The sequence below is a fragment of the Amphiura filiformis genome, chromosome 13 (genome assembly GCF_039555335.1).
Source record: "Amphiura filiformis chromosome 13, Afil_fr2py, whole genome shotgun sequence".
Lineage (NCBI taxonomy): Eukaryota > Metazoa > Echinodermata > Ophiuroidea > Amphilepidida > Amphiuridae > Amphiura > Amphiura filiformis.
The window spans coordinates 50,406,329-50,427,045 of record NC_092640.1 but is presented as its reverse complement, the minus strand read 5'-3'; the positions used below and the strand labels follow the sequence as shown (position 1 = coordinate 50,427,045).

General features: G+C 34.9%; 1 protein-coding gene across 1 annotated transcript; it reads left to right on the top strand.

Moving 5' to 3' along the window:
* The first annotated feature begins 662 nt into the window (after positions 1-662).
* Positions 663-19,263, top strand: LOC140167742 (gamma-aminobutyric acid type B receptor subunit 1-like). Its single transcript, XM_072191037.1, is given in 17 exon segments — positions 663-884; positions 1,751-1,835; positions 1,838-1,893; positions 2,516-2,686; positions 5,673-5,774; positions 7,501-7,566; positions 7,681-7,878; positions 8,543-8,809; positions 9,657-9,720; positions 9,918-9,995; positions 11,340-11,404; positions 13,071-13,178; positions 15,659-15,781; positions 16,077-16,223; positions 16,874-17,062; positions 17,783-17,935; positions 19,045-19,263. Coding segments are annotated over 17 exon segments (2,313 nt in total).
* Positions 19,264-20,717: the final 1,454 nt, after the last annotated feature.

Here is a 20,717-nt window from a genome sequence, read left to right as displayed (position 1 = left end):
CAGAAGCAGGGTTATGGTTTGTTGAACTTTGCTCCTTCAACAGAGTGGTAGCTTTTTTCGTTTCTACATTGTCTCTGTTTCCACATTGCTGATTGGCGCGCGGTCATTTCAAATCATCCCCAAGTCAACGAGGTTCAAGAATGTTCTCTCATTGTTAATTGTTGGTTATACATACCTAGACAAACTGCAATGCTTTGTAACCCACTACTTGAGCAAACAAATACCAGAAGATCTATTAAGAATTATATAGACATCTAAGGTAAAACCTTATTATCCTCTTCAACAATAGAATTATTTATTGGTTTAAAAGGTGTTTGACTGTCAAAACTCGAGGTGCCGATAAATCCGACCTTCATGCACATTTTACACTGTAACTCAGAATACAATTAGGACATTCACGACTTATTCATGATGTACGGTCACATATTATAGTAAGGATTATTGCTGTGTTAATATATTTAAAAGCATCTCCAACATCACACTGAAGAATATTATGAAATGACACTAATATGAAAAATCAGTTAAAGATACAAGACGGAGAATAATGTGTATCAACGTGCTAGGAGCATTTTTACACGTATTTGACTTGGATGCTAACTTTGAATAAAACACGTAATAGAATGTTATTTTTTATTGATGGCGATATGTTTATCGTGACACTAATGTCTGGATTGATACTAGCAATAAACGGCCAAGTAACGAACACATCCCAATCAGATGGAGGGGTGAAGATCCCGCTGTATATCGGTGGTCTAATGTCTTTAAGTGGAGTGTGGGAAGTAAGCGGATTGGTGCCGGGGATAGATCTTGCCTTAGAACAGATCAACGCTAGAGAAGATTTGCTGGCTGATTATGACTTGCAGATCGTATGGAATGATACACAGGTAAGAAAACACCTCTTATATTTCAAATTTTAATATTTTGAATTCAAATAAAATAGAATAGCCGGTCAGGAAATTTTGCTTTATAGCGTCAGCCAAGTACAGCCCCTGTCAAAATACATCCTCGGACAAATTAATCATGTCTATTCATTTAAATCTTCATTCATAGCAATTAAAAGGGGGCAACATTTAAATAGAAATCTATTCTTTATGCAAATCACACATTATGGCTTTAATTGAAGGACAACATTAGTCATTTAGACAGTATAAGCTTATTGACCACCCCTGAAAGTCTGGTAACCATTGAAACTTCCCTAAAGGCTATGGTTTCTAGACAAATTTTAAAAAAATACCAGAAAAGAACCAACATTCCTTAAAAAAAAGCAACACCAAGTTACAAATTCAAATTGGTTTGTATTCCGTGATATATTGGCTGCAGAGGTACATTTTGGATCGTTACACTGAATTCATATAAGTAATTATATATCATAAAAAGACCCATCGAGAGGAATTTACGATACCTATTCAGAGCAATCTACATTCTGTTATTTACAAAAGCCGACAATTAGACAGAAATTCTGAAAGGAGCAAGAATATATCAGCGTTATTTCCACAGTAAGCTTAAAACGCATTAAACACGCGAAAATGCAGTCCCAAAATTTAAAATAATTACTAAATCACCAAAACAAATTGTAACGTAGATATATGCAGAAAAGAGTTGTATAAACAATGCCAAAGTGTGTTCCAAAAGGGTTGTCTTCATTACATGGCGCTATGATTTGGGATTCCTCGTCGCGTCCACTCCCCAGTTACCAGTTACCTCACCCCAGTCATTGATATTGCTACTTGATTTAATTTTATGGCAACAGTGTAATCCGGGATTAAGTAGCAGAATGCTATTCGATCAGATCTACCGTGAACCACAGAAGATAATGATTTTAGGAGGAGGCTGCTCCTTGGATCTGAGGCTATTGCTGGTACTGCACACTATTGGAATCTAATATCAGGTAAGGTCGGGCTTAGGGCCTTGTCTATCTCTAGTTTGATGCACATATTACAGTGTGAACAAATACATTAGTTTTTAATTGAGTTTAATTTCTTTCATTAAACAATGTCAACAAATAAACATGAAATGTTGTGAAATGCTAATGCAAAAGCAGCATGTCTTTTATTTGAAGCAAGTCAGATGTACAGTTTTCATAATGCATCAATTAATATTTTCTTTGTATCTTATTGTTTTTATCAATAATCATACTAATTAATGAATTCTAATAATTATGTTTGAATGTCTTATATTGACTAGCCGTCCTTTTATTTGGATAAATGCATAATTAATAGGCTAATATGTATATACATACATGCTAATTCATTATAAATACTATAGACATAATATAAATACAAACATAGCCGACATCATGCTACGCACCTCCACTAAGTATCCTTTTGATATCACCATTAAAACACATATTGCGACCAGCGACGATTTAATGCATTTGTAGTCAATATTATTAGAATTTGAATAAAATGCATTTAGTCTGACAAATATTGTATCGCCTTTTGTTACATCACGTCACGTAGTATTATTTCTGTCATTTTGTAATGATTTAATAGTATTCAATTATGTGTTTTGTTAGGTATCTCCAACATCAAGCTCCCCGGCGTTATCAAATCGTAAGAAATATCCATTATTCTACAGGACATATCCCACAGATCAGTCACACAATCCAGCACGTGTAGCAGTTATGAAGGAATTTGGTTGGACAAGGGTTGCAACAATACATGAAAATTATGAAATATTTTCATCAGTAAGTTAATAATATTTTTATTAAATGTAAAGCAGATTATTATATTGTGTGTGTATTTGTAACTTGTAATGTAGCCTTTGTTAAGAAACATATTTGTAAAAAATAATAGTTATTTAATCTTAGATATTCAACATCCTACGGGATTGCTACATAAAATTTCCGGGGGAAAAGACGAACACTCCCCCTCCTCCCCATACCAGCTATGCTACTGTATGCAGGCGACTTAACCCTGAAATGTATATTCTTTGGAGGTTTGTAGACTTTTGTAGTACCTATTTTGTGCAATTTTGTTATTGGTTTTGATGCCTATGCTTAATTATGTCGGTGCTATATTTTGTTGTAGTTTAAGATATTTTGTTGTCGTCTACAGATCTCCATCAACCAGCTCCCCGGTTGCTCGTTCTGTTTCTACTGTTGCTTGGAGATCTGTAGATGTTTTACATTTTGTTTTTGTTTTGTAAAGCGCTTTGAGGTCTTCGGATTGAAAGCGCTATATAAGCGGGTTTTTATAATTATTATTATTATTAAATAAACATACACTGTAAGAACCACCTAGTTGATTTCTAATCAAATTTCTAACTAGATTTCTAATAAAATAATCTCAATGAATTTATAATGGCCTATAAACCAGTTCAAATTTGAATTGGACAATTTAATGAGATCTTAATTATTTGGATATGAAGAGGAATGTGGTTTAGCTCAGAGATATTTACCATACATGGTTTTGAGACCTTTATACAGGCAATTGATATTGAGTTTTAGCTTCTATGGAGTTCAACATACGTAAGTTTTATGCACATAGATTGCAATCAATGTTCTTCATTTAAGTTTATAGCTTTTTTAAAAGGATTACAAATGTGTGTATATTTTTAATATTGATACTCGTACATGACGTTAGAACTTTTTTCACTAAACAAGGAACCAGCCTCTAAAAGCTTTATCAGTAGGGTAACAAAACAACTAACTGAACTGTACTTAATTTCAGATAAGGTCAAAGTTAGGGATTTTGACTTTCTTTTCATTATAGAAGGAATACAAATTCTAAAAGCTTTTATCTGCAGTATAACAAAAGGAAAATTGATATTTAATTTTTGTAGCTACTTCTTAATTGCGTCATTTCCATTCATATAAGCTAAAGCATAAGTTCCGTGTACTTGCTTTTCATAAAAGCTTTTACTATGATCTGTAGCGTAACAATAGTAAACAAAATTTATATTAATTTTGATTCTTGGTTACCTGTGTTGTGAGATGTGCTCTGAACTGGAAATAATTCAGATAAATATAAAGCAAAATATACTTACCCCCCCCCCCTTTTACGAGACTTGCCACATTTTTTTTAATTCTTATTTTTACACGATTGTAATGTACTTTAGTAAACAAAGATACTCTGCAAAAATCAAGACTTTAGGTGCTGTAGTTTTGTCAACATTCGAGATTTTGAATGAAACGCAGGAACCGTCGTTTATTATTACGATGGAAATTTCACTCGAACTCGTATGCGATGTTCATAACACATAACACAGTACATACACGGCGTACGGGACACACATACACACACCCCCACCAGAGGATCGTACCGTATTACAACCGCGGGAGTAACATGCATTGGCGCTAGTAGTAAATTCCAATTTTCTTTGCTTTACCTCGCCTGTTTGGCTCAAAATTAAAAGGGGACAGTGAAAGCTAACATTTTATGGAAAATAAATATTATCTATTTTTACAGAAATATTATAACATGGCTTTAATACAAGAATTCTAGAAGTAAATTACGTACGCATTAACGCCTACTACGTGGCCTTTAGACCGTGGCAATTCAAAAATCCGCGCTATATTATAGACCTTGGCTACATGCTAAACCTACCCCCCGGAAACAAAAATCACGCAGAATCAATCTAGGGCCCTGAATTGGTTGATTCAGCACCCCCCCATCATACGGCGGCCATGACATGTGCCCTCTCTAGAGCTACGCCACTGCCTAAAAGTGACCGTAACAAAGGCTCTACTAAGCATCTCAACTGCATATTGTAAGCACGGATTTTTAATTGACATTGCACAAACGTTAAAATAGCCCTGCTCATAAATTTTACCATCACTCCGCCAAACTCAAATTATGAGCATCATATTGTAAACTCATGGAAAGCACATTTTCGATCAAATTTTATTTGACACCATCTCCCGACACACCCAAAAAATATTTAACTCTTGTGGTTTATGCAAACCCCTTTCAGATTAGTCTTGGCACTTCGTGAAGAAATCTCCCATACTTAATGTCAAGTTTGTAGAATTTGCAATATATATATATGTTTTTAATTTAGTGATCCCTGTGAGCACTTCAATACTTTTCTTTTAAAGCATAGTTGGTTTAAAACACCACACCACCACCACCACACCTCCTACACCACTGACACGCAAAACACGCAAAACACACACATACACCCCCACCCCACCCCTACAACAACATAAGCTGCGAGCTGCAGTCTTGTAAGACCACGAAGTCCAGCTGTGACCATGAAATGCGCTCTGATGACCTTGAAATTACTTATATAAAATATGTAAAAAAATGGTGACCTTGAAATGACCTCCATCATGTTTTGAATCAAATCAAGATTATATAATACTAAGAAGAAGACTTTGTTTTGGAAATTGCTCAAAATAAATTTAATAATTATGTACGATGTGATATTATTCCTGAGGCTTTTCCATAGTTGTGAATAAAGTTCAGTCAAATAAATAAATAAATAAATAAATAAATATGACTATGAACAGATCCAAATCATGATAATAATGTGGTAACCAATTTGTTAAGGGCAAATAATTTATTGAAGAGGCAATTTTGGTCGATGGGCAGGTTGAATGTACTGGGGATCCTGGGCCGATCTGGCCCTATGGTAAATCCGGCCCTGTGGGTGGCTAACTTATTTACCTGCTATTTACCTCCCTGCCGTATAAATTTACACATACTATCTTGACGACGTCTTACTTCCAGACGGTGAGTGATTTGGTGAGCGAATTGAAAGAGGCCAACATTACTTTGATCAGTTCTGAAAGCTTTGTTGACAATCCGAAAAATCAAATTGAAAATCTTAAGGTAAGCGGTCAAGTAATAGTCATAATCCAATTTAAAAAAAAAAAGGAATATTGTTCAAGCCCTTTATGGTAACCCAAGTAGATATAATTAATTCAAATGTTGATATCATTACCATGCTGTCAGGGATGGGAACAAAATGGAGGCCAAAGTTTTTGAAATTTAGGGTCCCAAATTGCAATATAGAATACAATCGTACCAAAACTGCACTTCAAGCCCTTCCCCTCCCCAATTCCCAACATCTGTGACTTTAGATGTCCTGTAATGCGACAAAGTAGTGGTGAAAACGGAGTACATTTTCGCTAATGAAAGATGGAGTACCATCTGAAAATTCCGAGGTAGGAATTAATTCCTTGTGTTTGGATCAAAAGGTTAAATCATGATTTATACCAACATAGATGAATTTTCATGAAGATTACATTTTTTAAACATTTGGGGATTGCTACAGTCACCGCTACTCGTGGATAAATGAGGAGAGTTCGGGGAGGGAATTGTTGGTACAATAACTGTGTTTCATGTAATAACTCACACCTTTTGAATCAGGAACTGCGCCTATCGAAATCTAAACACATTATACCTCGTACACGTATTCAGCTCAATTATGGAATTTACCTCGTGGGACCCAAACTGTAAGTCCCGAGTTATGGCCTCCATTTTTTCACTCATTTGTTATCAAATTAAGATTTAGAACGGTTGCCCTAAACTGAAAAAAGGTTCTAAACTTTATTCCATGACTCGACTGTACAGTTCCTGCAGTTGCATCTTATAATACAATTATCATTTTTTATGCATACTTTAAGTTTTAATTTTGAACACAGAGGTATCCATTCCCAGCAAACACAAAACGTTTTCGACATCATTCGCAAAAGGTTATAAAAGGTTGTCAGAAAACGTTTCAATGTCGGGTTATATAAAGGGTACATTAATGGTATAAAACGTTTTCATAACATTAAATAACATTTTTGGTAATTTACTGCACAGCAAACACAAATGTTTTACAGAAAACATTTAAATGTCGGGTTATATAAAGGGTATAAAACGTTTTAATAACATTAATGTTATTTTGGGGATGAAAAAATATTTTGCAACAAATGTTTGCCCAAAATATTTACAATAACGTTTTTAAAATGTTTTCACGACCTTTATATAACCCGACATTTAAATGTTATTAAAACGTTTTGTAAAAAACATTTTAAGAACATTTCTGTGTTTGCTGGGTGCAAATATTTTAACATAATGTTATTTAAGTGTTGACAAAATATTTGGCCAAAAATGTTTGCACAAATAGTTTACAATGACATTTCGAAAACATTTTAAAAATATTGTTGTAGTGTGTTTTCATACAAAACGTTTTAAACGATTTCATAACCTTTATATAACCCGACATTTTAATGTTATTAAAACGTTTTTACCTGAACCAAAACCCAAAATATAACTTATTTAAAACGTTTTAAAAACGTTTTTGTGTTTGCTGCGTTAGTTCCATTTATGCACGCAACATTCTTATCATGTCTCAGGAACCACAGCCAAATTTGGTCGACCGCAGTCGACTCTTATATCGACTAATAACCAGAATCGTTATTGTGATTTATTGAGATCAGTTAACGAATTGGTATTACATAAATGCTAATGATCGAACAAGCATTTGTGATTAATCGAAAGATCGAAACTATTTAGCTCCTTTGCTTTATTTAGTTACAAAATGTATTCCTTTATTTCATCATTGCAGAAACAGGACGCAAAGATAATAATTGCCTTGATGTATGCTGATAAGGCCCAGAAAGTCTTCTGTGAGGTGCGTTGATTTCTTTGACTACTTACGGATCTAATCTAATAATACTCAATAAAATATTTGGTTAGTTCTGAAATTCATGTTTGTATACTAACATATCACCCCTTCCATCTGTAGGCTTCTAAGCTAAACCTGACGGGTGAAGGTTACGTGTGGATGCTTGTAGGTTGGTACCACAACAAATGGTGGGAGGTAGACTACGGGCCATTAGACTGTACAAAAGAAGAGTTGACTGAAGCAGTTGTAAGATCAAACTACTTTGGTATTCGAAGCCAAGCATTATCGAGTACTGACGAGGTTACTGTTGGGAATTTTGTAAGTTGTACAAATCAATCAGTACTGCTCGCTGGTTGAAGGAACACCTATTTTGTTTGAGGTATTACAACCCCCATGATGGCAACAGTCCCTCTAGAATATAATACGAGGGTTCAAAATTAAGCTGCTTTAATAATAACTTATTTATATATCATTGCTGTCCCCTTTTTGTACTAAAATATCAAAATTATTACACATTGCGAGATCTTAATTTTCTTGTTTATATAATATATTTGCCGACGGAAAAATATTGACGAAAACACTTACAATGATGTCACAAAGTTAACAAAGTCACAATCTACTGTTGTTTGTAAAATTTCTTGTTAAAAGAAGTGGGTAAAATGATGTTGAACATACTTATGATGACGTTTCGTGCTACATTGTAGCACTTTCTCAAATCAACTTACCAACTCTCCCAATCCTCGTCTGCTTCCTGTTGGAGCTTGACGTTGGTGATTTGAGAAAATGCTACGATGTAGCACGAAACGTCATCATAGGTATATGTTCAACATCATTTTACCCATTTTTCACTTGAATTTGATAACAAGAAATTTTACAAATAACAGTAGATTGTGATTTTTTCAACCTTGTGACATTATTGCATACCATTTGATCAACACATTTTACTGCTTATGAAACTCTATATATCTTATCCTAATTGCAGACTGCTAGCGAATATGACGAGTATGTCAAATATCAAATGGATAATAATGTAAAATACAACCGTCTAACATTTAACAAAGAACACCCATTCGGATACGACACAGTATGGGCCATTGCATTGGCGCTTAACGGTAGTAGAGACGTACTCAAAACTACCGTATTTTTAGATGGACGCATTCGCAGACTGGAAGATTATACATACGATGATAAGGAGATGATGATGGTGTTCTTTGAAAGCTTAGCACGGGTTTCGTTTCTTGGAGTTACGGTAATAACCAAAATAGAGAGTTTGCAAAATGCGGCTCAAATGCATAAATTCAAAGACGGAAAGCGTATCTATTCAAACCCACTCCGGCAAGAGCCTCTATTATATATATATATAAGTAAAAGTGAACGTGTATATCGGTAGTAGCAGTAAAAACAATTGTTTCTAAATTTCCCCATGTACATCATAATCTCATGTTATGCATTATCCAGTTAGAAGATCAGTAATTGGAAATCTCTTTTAGTTTGGTAAAAAAGAACGTCACATGTTGTTGAAAATTTGTGATTGAATTACGTTAAAATCATTTTATGTTCCAAACCTCATGGTTTAACTATACCGGGTACTTTCGTTTGTGACCATTGCGTAAATTGGGTAAAGTGTCGCAACCAACGGCGGAGGGACAGCTTCCTCATTTAGAAGTATTTCCCTATTGTCCTCAGCTCCCTGCACGTGGGATGCTGCTCCTTTTTAGGTTATCCATTGAAATTTGCCTCCACCATGCCATCTTGAAAGGACAATCCTGGCAGCGAAGGCAGTTTACGTAGAACATAACAAGAAGACCAGTCAATGAGGGTTGACGTGTATATTTGCAAACTCTCTCATGATTCTTCCTGGTTAGGTCGGATACCAGACAAGCTTAGCTGTTAACGTTAAAAAAAATCTCTACCAAGGCTTTTCAATTTGTGACATAAAACTTCGAAAGAATATTAAGATGTGTCTTTCCTTGACTAATGTTACTAATGTGACGTTTTTACTCTTAATGGAAATTATCGTATTTGGCTGGGTACATTTTTAGCCTTATAGTTTGTTTGTTTTTTGTTTTGTTTTTATGTTTTTCTTCTTCTTCAAGGGGCCTGTGAGTTTCGAAAAGGGTGACCGCGTTGGAATCACCCTCATAGGACAACTTCGCGAAGGTAAGTTTACCAAATACCCTAATTTGAACCTTGGCTTCTTTGATCCTAGGTGTAATTTAGAATCTTCCGAGTCTTAGAAGCCTGTTTGCCGAAATGATTATGGAGTATTTCTGTAAAAGGAGCTGTATCAAATTTGTTCGTAGTGATAAGCCTATTTAGTTTTATAGTGTTTTTTAAACGATCATTTTTAACTTCAGACCTTCTAGAGCACAAGATTTGTGATTTTAATCCAATGGATGTTCGAGATCCGTTACGATGTGAAATAGCGTGGCCAGGTAAGATTATTTTTGGAGGATAAAAGTACAAACACTATTTTAGTATAAATTCAGTAAATATTTTCGTATATAAATGCAAGAATAAAAACCAATGGGCAAAACGAAAATCGCATGTATGTTACTTTGGACCACCTCATTTGTTTCTTTAATCCAAGATGCAGGCCAAAATACCATAACTCCACTAAAATCCTTAAAAACTCATGCTTAGAATGTTATGTAACTATTTCGTTCTATATACTTTCAAATTGTATACATACATTCGCGAACGAGTCATTTCATGTTCATTTAAAACAGACACTTTGATGTTGTTCTACCATTATTCGTGAGTAGCTTTTGTGCTCCCCTAGGTGATGTAATAAAAAAAATCAATTTTTTTTTTGTGCCGAAAGTTTCGCGACCTTAAGCAGGACACCTTACAGTACCCTATTTTAAGGACAATATCTCAGCAACTAAGTCAGTGAAAACCTTTTTATTACATAGAGCTAATAAGCAGCTAGTTATAAATAAATAGCTTTGGTAGTTTTTTGGATGGACCTGCCTATTCCCAGCAAACACAAAAACGTTTTAAAGACGTTTTTAATAAGTTATATTTTGGCTTTTGGTTTAGATAAAAACGGTTTAATAACATTAAAATGTCTGGTTATATAAAGGTCATGAAAACGTTTTAAAACGTTTTGTATGAAAACACACTACAACAATATTTTTAGAATGTTTTCAAAAATGTTAATGTAAACTATTTTTGCAAACATGTTTTGCCAAATATTTTGTCAACACTTAAATAACATTATGTTAAAATATTTGCACCCTGCAAACACAGAAATGTTATTAAACTGTTTTTTTCAAAACGTTTTAATAACATTTAAATGTCGGGTTATATAAAGGTCATGAAAACGTTTTTAAAACGTTATTGCAAATATTTTGGGCAAACATTTTTCGCAAAATATTTTTTCAACCCCAAATAACATTCTGTTTAGAATGATTTGTATCAAGTTTTCAAAAATGTTTTTGGAATGTTATTAAAACGTTTTGTATACCCTTTATATAACCCGACGTTTTCTGTAAAACATTTTTTGTTTGCTGAGCAGTAGATTATCAAAAAATGATTTTAATGTTATGAAAACGTTTTATACCCTTAATATACCCTTTATATAACCCGACATTTAAACGTTTTCTGACAACCTTTTATAACCTTTTGCGAATGATGTCGAAAACGTTTTGTGTTTGCTGGGTTAGTAGGGCGAAGGTTAATTATAGAAAGAAGCGACAAGTTATAGATCGTTATCGGATTAAAAGGTACTATTTACAATACTTTAATGTTTTTAGTCTCGTTGTTTTAATATTTAGGTGGAAATGTTCCGCTTGATCACACCCCTGAAGTGAAAATAACCATCGTTGCCCTCCATGTCACTGTAAGACAAACCATATTCATATCCATGTGTGCATTGGCGGGCATCGGGATTCTACTAGCTTTTGGATTTCTCGTTTTTAATATCAAGTTCCGCAAGCAACGGTAAAGTGCATGAAATGTGTTTTTCTTTCGCTTAATATTGTTAATATTTTTACTCACTTGTGGGATTACTGACATTGCCTTTAGGATGTAGATTATAAGTCTAGAATCTGTTTTAATTAGAAATATGTGTAAATAGTGATTTATGATTGATGTTGTTTACTAAATATATTGCTTTAGATTTGGACATTTTTCGCGCAGTTGAAACAATTTATCTCTAATGTATCAATTATACTCGTTAGTCTTGTCCCATAAATCGAGGTGCATCCTTAGTATGTGTTTACGATAACTACTCCAAAAATGAAGAAGATGTTTACAAATACTGACCTCAATAGCACATATTTAACTGCTATTGGCAATTATCAAATCATTATCAAGCATTCAATCACAAAATCATTCACAAACTGTAACATTTAATCGAGCCACACAAGCATTATATTGTGATCCAAACTGTGCGGGCTATACAGTATAACCATTCTCGGAAAATATTTTAACAGATTCGTCAAACTTTCAAGTCCGAACCTCAACAATTTAATCATTACTGGAGGAATGATTGTATACACATGCATATTCTTTAGTGGTGTGAATACGCACGTGGTCAGTTTTAATTTCAAGGAACTTTGTTGTCAGGTAAGAAACTATAAGAGGACAATCACATTTGAAAGGAAAACATTTTTTGCATATGCCATGGCTTTGGATTCTGTACTAGAGTGCTTCTTTAAGGTATAGCCACGTAGATTGCCAGAATCTCTTTGTTTTGGGGAACGCCGATGAATATACGGACATTTTGTTTAAGATTAATGATTTTACAACAGTTTTAAACAAATGTTTTATTCTATAAACATAATTTTGTTGACGTTTAACTATATAAGTTTAATAATTAAAATCAACATTTTTTGGTAAAGGCTTTAAAAAATCAAACACTTAGCATTTCATATAATTGCCGATAATGTTGACAATTAAACCACATTTGCATTGGAAATTGTATACGTATTCGTGATTAAATAACATCAATGTTTGATGACGAAAAATCGATAATATATTTCTGCTAGATATTATATGTAACATATTATCGATTTTTCGTCATCAAACATTCGTTAGAACAAACATTACTGGAAATAGAATGGCAATAGATTAAATAACGTATATACGAGTTACATACAATATTGTACGTCTAATACTCGGAGTCTGTGGAGCGCTTATCTCGCTTTGATTTGCTGTCGCTTGAGAACACAATGGACGATATAAAAGCAAATTATACACTACTTGAACATGTTGAAACATTATTTCCGTGTAAAATCCGTGATCGTTTGAAACATCGGCGTTGGATGACATGTTTTCCACGGAATTTTCACAAAATTACAGATTGTTATTGTTGTAAAATTATGGAAAAATTAAACAGGAAATAATATGAAAAATGATTTACTCGATTTGGCTATTTGATCTGTGAGTATCCCTATAAAATACATGCCATTTTTGGTCAAAGGTTATGTGATATTTGACATGATTATGTGCTTCCTTGGCCTTATCTTTATGACACTTTTCTCGTATTTTTCATATTATTTTAGCTGAATGTTTGGGCGTTGTCTGTTGGGTTTGTATTATCTTTTGGTTCCATGTTCAGTAAGACGTGGCGAGTATATCAGGTTGCCGCTTTTAAAACTCCGAAAAGAAAGGTAAGAGATGGCGTTTCTTTGCTATATCATCGGCCGTATCACTGACGTATTCGATATTTTTAACATTTTTGAGAAAATTGATATATTAGTTTATTATGTTCTCCTCTATATTTTCACCAAAAACCGTGCCTCAAAGTAGCTTAATTAGTAAGATATTAATTAATTTAATTATGCGTATTTACAAAACCTTGAAATGTCCGCGTCACATAACGACGTATTTGCCGATCACCTATCCTGCGCAAGCCCAGTATATCGTATCTGCAATTTGAAGAATTTGCCGTTTCACATAATGACGTATTTGCGCTACGTATTTGCGCGACTCTGTCATTGCACGGCAAAATGGCTGTTTTGTCCTTTTCACATACCGACGTATTTGCGCAACTGTTTCACATATTGACGTATTTGCGCGACGTATTTGTCATTTGAACGGCGAAATTGACATTAGTCCATTTCACATAGTGACGTATTTTATTTGATATTGATTTTTTTTGCAGAATAAGTTATGCTCTGATAGTGAGAAGTGAATTATATTGAAAATATGGTATATTTGCATTACTGTTAACCTGGTTTTAATCGACAATAATATTTTAATCAAGGTAATGAGGCAAATGAAAATTGCTAGATTTTCAAATTCGATTTTCTCGAAATGCGTATTTTGCAAATGAGCCGTAAATAGTGTCCTAAATTGTATTCTGAGTTACAGTGTAAAATGTGCATGAAGGTCGTATTTATCGGTACCTCAAGTTGGCTCGACATCTATTTCATTTTGATAGTCAAACACATTTTAAACCAACCAATAATCCTATTGCCGAAGAGGATAATAAGCTTCTACCTTAGATGTCTATAGAATTCTTAATAGCTCTGATCTATGTTTGCTTTGGCTAAATTCTGTTCAAGTGATACATTGTATTTTGTCTATGTATGTATAACCAACAATTAACATTGAGAGGACAATTCTGAATCTCGTTGACTTAGGGATGATTTGAATTGACCGCCAATTATGACTGTTTGATATTTATTACCAGCAATGTGGAAAAAGATACACATGTAGAAACGAAAAAAGGCTACCCATTTGTTGAAGTAGCAAACTTTAACAAACCATAACCCTGCTTCTGGATATCGTTTGAAGTCAACTGATATACCCTTTTAAAGCTTATGATATATATTTTCTAAACACGAAATTGACCGGGGGAGGAATGTACGGCTCATTTGTCGTGTACGGTCACATATGTACTGAATAAACATAATAATCCGAAAAAACGGTACATATTTCTAATTTACATAATTCGTAATGGTCACTGTCAGTGGCGTAACCAGTGGGTTGGCCGGGGGGCAAGCTGCCCCCCGACACCTAAAAAACTGGGAAGAAGAGCAAAAAATTGGGAAGGAGAAAAGGGGGGAAGGAGAGAAAAAGAGGGAAGAAAAAGGGGGAAGGAGAAGAGAAAAAAAGGGGAAAAAAGAGGGAAGAAGAGAAAGGGGAAAAAAAAAAAAAAAAAAAGAGGGAAAAGGGGGAAGGGAGAAAAGAAAAAGGGAGAAGAGAAACGGGAAAGAAAGAGGGAATTTGAAATTTGTACTCTGAAACACTGATTTTTAGCTTCTAATATGCCAAAAACCAGGAGCTTCAGGGGCTCCACCCCTTGACCCCCATGAGACTTTGCCCTGGACCCCACCAGGGCCCCTAAGGCGGGCCCATGGACCCCACCCGTTGAACGCTTCGCGGCAAGCCGTTCGCGACTTTTGGTCAAGAATTGGGAAATTTTTCAATCTTGCCCCCCGGTAGGTCAGGTCTGGTTACGCCCCTGGTCACTGTGTACTTAATATTGCACATATCTATTTCTGTATATAAATGCAAGTGACTTTGGGGTATATGCATGGTCACTTGAACAGTTAGACGCAAGTAACCATGCATATACCCCAAAGTCACTTACATTTTCTTTTGGGGGCAGAATTAACAGTGCATTTGAGACTGAGTGAAATGAGTAACATATAATTGAGAAAACAAAATGGACATAGCTACAATCTTAAAATGATTGTGCTGGGACACGTGGTCAATTTCACTCCTTGTTTCCATCCCAAGTCACTTAAATTTTGGTGGACGTTTTTCAAATAATTTTCTACGTGTAGCTTCAACCCTCCTGTAAGCTATATCCCTCCCCTTACCCCACCAATCAATGTTGCAGAGTCCAACACGGAGCCTGATGATAAGACCCCGATCAACATTGCTACGAGGGGAAGGGGGATCGATTTTAGTCCATGGTCCTAAACTGTCCCAAGAGTATTTTTTTTGTGTGTGTCCCTTTGAAAATGTTCAGATTGTTTAGTTTGTTACTGATACTTATTTGCCAATAGATCACAGCTTTCCTGTCCCGAAGACTTTTTAACGGGAGGATATCCCGATTTCCCGAATAAGACGAATATCTTTTAATTAATATTCAAAACCCATATCGAAGCTAATCATGCTAATAATTACTTCATTCTAGGTAATTACAGACTACCTCCTGTATAAGATGGTTGCCATGTTATTGCTAATCGATGTTGGCATCCTTACTGCATGGCAAGTCATTGATCCAATGAAGCTGGTCGTCAAGGAATTATACACAAGGGTAAGATGTCAGATTTTTACCTGCGGAAAACGCAATAAAAAATGTAGACCAAAACTACACACAGGATTACTTCAATACTCTACTCTAAACAAATGTCAGTAACGTAACCTTAGTTCTGGAACCGACTACATAGAATATGTTGAGAAAAATAAAACTGAAGAAAAAGTATGACAAGTACGTTTAAAGGAGCTTTAAAAAGCGAATATTTTAACTTGCAATGTTTTTTCTTAATTATTATTAATTAAAAATTGATTACTATATTATATTACTATATTTTAATTGATGTCTGTCTCAGAACGACCCTGCAACCCCTAACCAACTTATATCTCCATACATTGAATTATGCGAAAGTGACTACATCATTTATTGGTTACTCGCCCTCTATATCTACAAAGGAATTCTGTTGATTTTCGGTGCTTTTCTTGCTTGGGAAACACGGAAGGTAAACTTGTTTGCATGAGCAAGATTCCATCTTGTTTTTAGTGGTCTTTTCAGAAATACGTTTCCTATCTAGGGGCACACTAAACTCACAGTAAATATAAATGTACTCACAGTAAATTCAAAGTGGCTTTGCTTTACTCGAACCACTTCAGAAAATATAAAATTTATTATATTAAACTAACATTAATAAAAAAAAACACATGTACTCTAGAGATAGGCAACGATGTACTTATTAGATGAAAAGGTCAAATAAGCGTACGTGTGCGTATGGATAATCTGAGCTTGTAAATCCAATACAGAAAAGTCCACGGCTTTCACGTATCCACGACTGTTGAGAAAAGTAAATAAAGCATGACAATAACGTTAAAAGTGTGTCATTCCTCCTTGTTTACCATGATATGATTAATCATATCATTACATAATGGAAAATCACAGGAATATCCCCAGGTATTATTCAATGAAAATGTATGGAGCTAAAATTAGATCGTAACATGATGTCTATAATAAACAAATATCACTACAGAGCGCTGTACTAGTTAAATGAAAGTGTGTTAATTGTGTATTTTTGATTGAACTTGGAGGTGTGTTTCGGCCTTCTATCGTGCAAATCTTTTTGTTTTTAAATGTTAAATTATTTATTTTACCCTTCAGGTAACCATTGACGCCCTCAACGATAGCAAATTTATAGGCATCAGTATTTATAACGTGATCATACTGTGTACAGTTGGGGTGACCGTCAGCTTTCTTATCGGAGATGACCCGGAAGCATTATACCTATTTCTTTCTGGTATCATTATTTTCTGTAACACAGTGACATTACTTGTGATCTTTATTCCTAAGGTGAGTCACGTGATTGATTTAGAATATCGGTGTTATGTTGTACTGTGTTGTAAACTTTCATCATTCTATTATCTACGTCAGTGTAACACGGGTGGTGAAATGCAGTTTAAAATTCCCACCAAGGACGCATCATTTCATATTTTAGGTGGGATATACCCGAGGGGACCCACATTTGGCTGCCATTGAAGCTTGAAATTGGATAAGGACTTAGTTACAGTATGCAACACATTGGACTAAATTTATTAACTGTGACGGGCGAAATTTAAATCAGGATGTTAAAGATGAATGTACCCATTCCATAAACCAAAACGGCCAGCTGAATGGAGCACTGCACCACTCACCGAGTGATTATATACAATTACATTAATGTAATTTAAGGGCTCGGTCACCAACCTTTGCGCAGTATTTGTTTTGGGAGCTGAAAGCACAACTTGCATTCTGAATTCATTCAATACCCTTCTGATATCAAATGATTTATATTTCTTGAAATACCCCAAACAAATATCGCCATGTACTAATTTTTAGAATATGACATATTTTACAACACAGCACCATGTTTTTTTTCCGTAGTTTAATTAATGTTATCATAATTTTAATCGTAAAGTCGTGATATCAATGAACCAATGAATTGTCTAGAGCTTATGTATAAGTTATATAATCCAAAATATCTACCATGTCATTGCAAGTATCACACACGCATTATGATATTCCTGTTTACAGATTATATCGGTATGGAAGTTTGCTGACGGTGAGAGCATCTCGGCAACGAACACAACAATACGCTCAAATATACCATCATCAGCAACAACTCAGTCTGTGTCCATTGATAACTTAAACGAAGAAATTGACACCTTGAAAGCCACGGTTTCACAGGTATACCCAGTTTTTGTTTACCCGGCATAGTAAAACACTTTTTACACTCATGGCAAAAGCTCGATAGTCTAAAAATGATTTAGGGTTTATGATTGGTCAAGCCCACAGTATGTTTCTTCAATAAAATCCAGAGCATCTTGGTGATTTTTCATACAGTAGTTCAAAACATTTTTTTTATTAATCTAATACTGGAACGAAAATTAGCAACTCAATTTGCTACGTTGCGTCCAAAAACATCGGACTTCCTCGGGCATCTGATTGATGACGTGATTGTAACGTCAGACAGAACATTTCTTCAGTCATGAAGAAGCAGTTATCCTTGATAAAGAGGGGAGGAAGTCTAATAATCCATAATGTGAGAGAGTGGAGGAGCCTGCCATCAACAAGGAAGGTGGACTCCGTTTCCAGTTGTCACACGCATGGGACCCGGCATTGCGAGACATTCCTCGCCGTCTTACGTCACAACATCTGACGTCACAATAACATCATCAATCAGATGCCTGAGCAAGTCTGATGTTTCCGGACGCAACGTAGCAAAGTGAGTTGTAAATTTTAGAATTAGATTAATTAAAAAATAATGTAAGTTCCATAGTATGTTAGTTAAATCTAGATTTTATTCAGAGGGTCATGGTGGTGATGTTTAACATCGGCTTAAACTTGGGTACATAGCCAGAATGTCCAAATGCTGCACCAAGTATGCGTTAGAAAGAGGATATCCATAGCCACATATCAACTATAACAGATTATGACGTTTAATATAGAAAAAAAATCTATGCTATAGCTTTCCGCCATCAGCTTAGAATTTTTAAATTTGCTTTAAAATAGACAAATAGACAGATAATTACATATCAACCTGTACAAAATAACATTGTATAATATCGATCGACACTTGGTGGGTTTTGGTGTTGTAGCAAAAAAAAAAAATATACCTCAGTAATAGACCAACATTAAGAAAATTTTAATTATTTTGCCTGAAAACCGGGGGATTGATGAAAAAGGGGCATTTCTTAAAGGCGCACTCAAAGTCGTCAATAAGCCATAAACTACTCACCATTTCATTTTTATTTCCATCGTTATTACATATAACTATGTTTCATTTTCTGTTACAGTTACGACAACAACTAGAACTAAATAGACAAAAAAGCTGCTGTGAGATGGGATGCTTGTCTTTCAGATTGGCTTGCTTTAATTCTACTAAAGACGGTCCAGATGATGACGAGAGAAATGACAACACTGATAATAATGTATACTCGGGGAGGCACTCTGACCTACGAGTGACATCCACTCGTAGCGTACGACCACATAATAAAATTCACCCTCACCCATAAGCAATTTTGCACAATTAGGCATCACGCATGCATTTTAAACCCAAATAATGAATCATTTGGTTCACTTTCAACATCCATATAATAGGCCCTACAGCGTTTGAAATAAGGTGCGTTCTTGCGTCAAATGCCCGTGAAAGTAGGCACGGACCCGCACATTCCTACGGTACGGGTCCGCATGGGCCGTAAAAATTGAACCAAGCAAAGAGCAGAAAATCATAGTTTTGTTATTCCACTGGAAAATCTGGTTCACATAATACGTTAAGCTCCCTGAGTACATTTTCATTTTAGTTTCCTATTAAGTTTTCAACCCGGGTTTTCAATTTTCTTCAAATTACATACCGCGATCGCCGTAGCTAATTCTCTCTCAAGCAGGAGGTGTTGCTAGGTATTGCTTCTATAGTCTACACCAGCATTTAACATCATTATATCAATTGTCAAAGGCAAGGGTCCAAGGTCGGACCTTTAAAACTTGGTAAGGACCCTTGACATTCCTCCGGACCCTTGGCTTTTTTATAAAAAAATATGCGGCATAGCTATAGAATACCCATCTCACCACCCAACACACAGGGCTAGGGTTAGGGTTAGGTTAGGGTTAGGGTTAGGGTTAGGCACCCTGAGCGGGGTATTCTATAGTTATTCCATATATTTATATGTTCAAACACCAAAGATTCAGATTTTAAGGGATCTGGAATGAGCGTTTTGAGCGTTTCGACAGTATTTTTGTGGGACATGAGAGCATCAGACATCGAATTGAATTCTGAATACGAAGAATGTCTTTCTGATATCAAATCATTATCATTTTTTGAAATTCACGATATAATACACATTTTATGACAAATTATTAAAATTTGATATTTTCCACATATTTTTGATATATAACAGTCCTCGATGTAAATTTTATAAATCTAATGACATATTCTTAAAGTGTATGTAGCTGGGAGGAAAAGCCGACGATCAATTGAAAATTTTGACCTTTCATATTGAAGATATGGATTTTTTCCCAAAAGACCTCTTTTTTTTTGGAGTTTTGGGAAAAAATCCATATCTCAATACGAAAGGTCAAAATTTTCAATTGATCGCCGGCTTTTCATCCCACCTACATACACTTTTAAGTAAAAATCATCAGATTTATAAAGTTTACTTCGAGTACTGTTAAATATCAAAGGTATCAAATTGTAATCATTTGCCATAAAATGTGTATTACATTGCTAATTTCAAAAAATCAAAATTATTTGATATCAGAAGGACATTCTTCGTATTCAGAATGCCATTCGATATGTCTGATGTGCTCTAATGTCCCACAACAAATACTGTCCAAACGTTCATAGCCCTCCCCTTAACAATATTAAACAACTGGTGCTAATTTATTAACCTGCTTCACAAAATGTCATTGCACTTTCACATAATAAGATTAGGCCAAAAAGCCCGTAGGCCAACTAAATGAGTTCCAATAT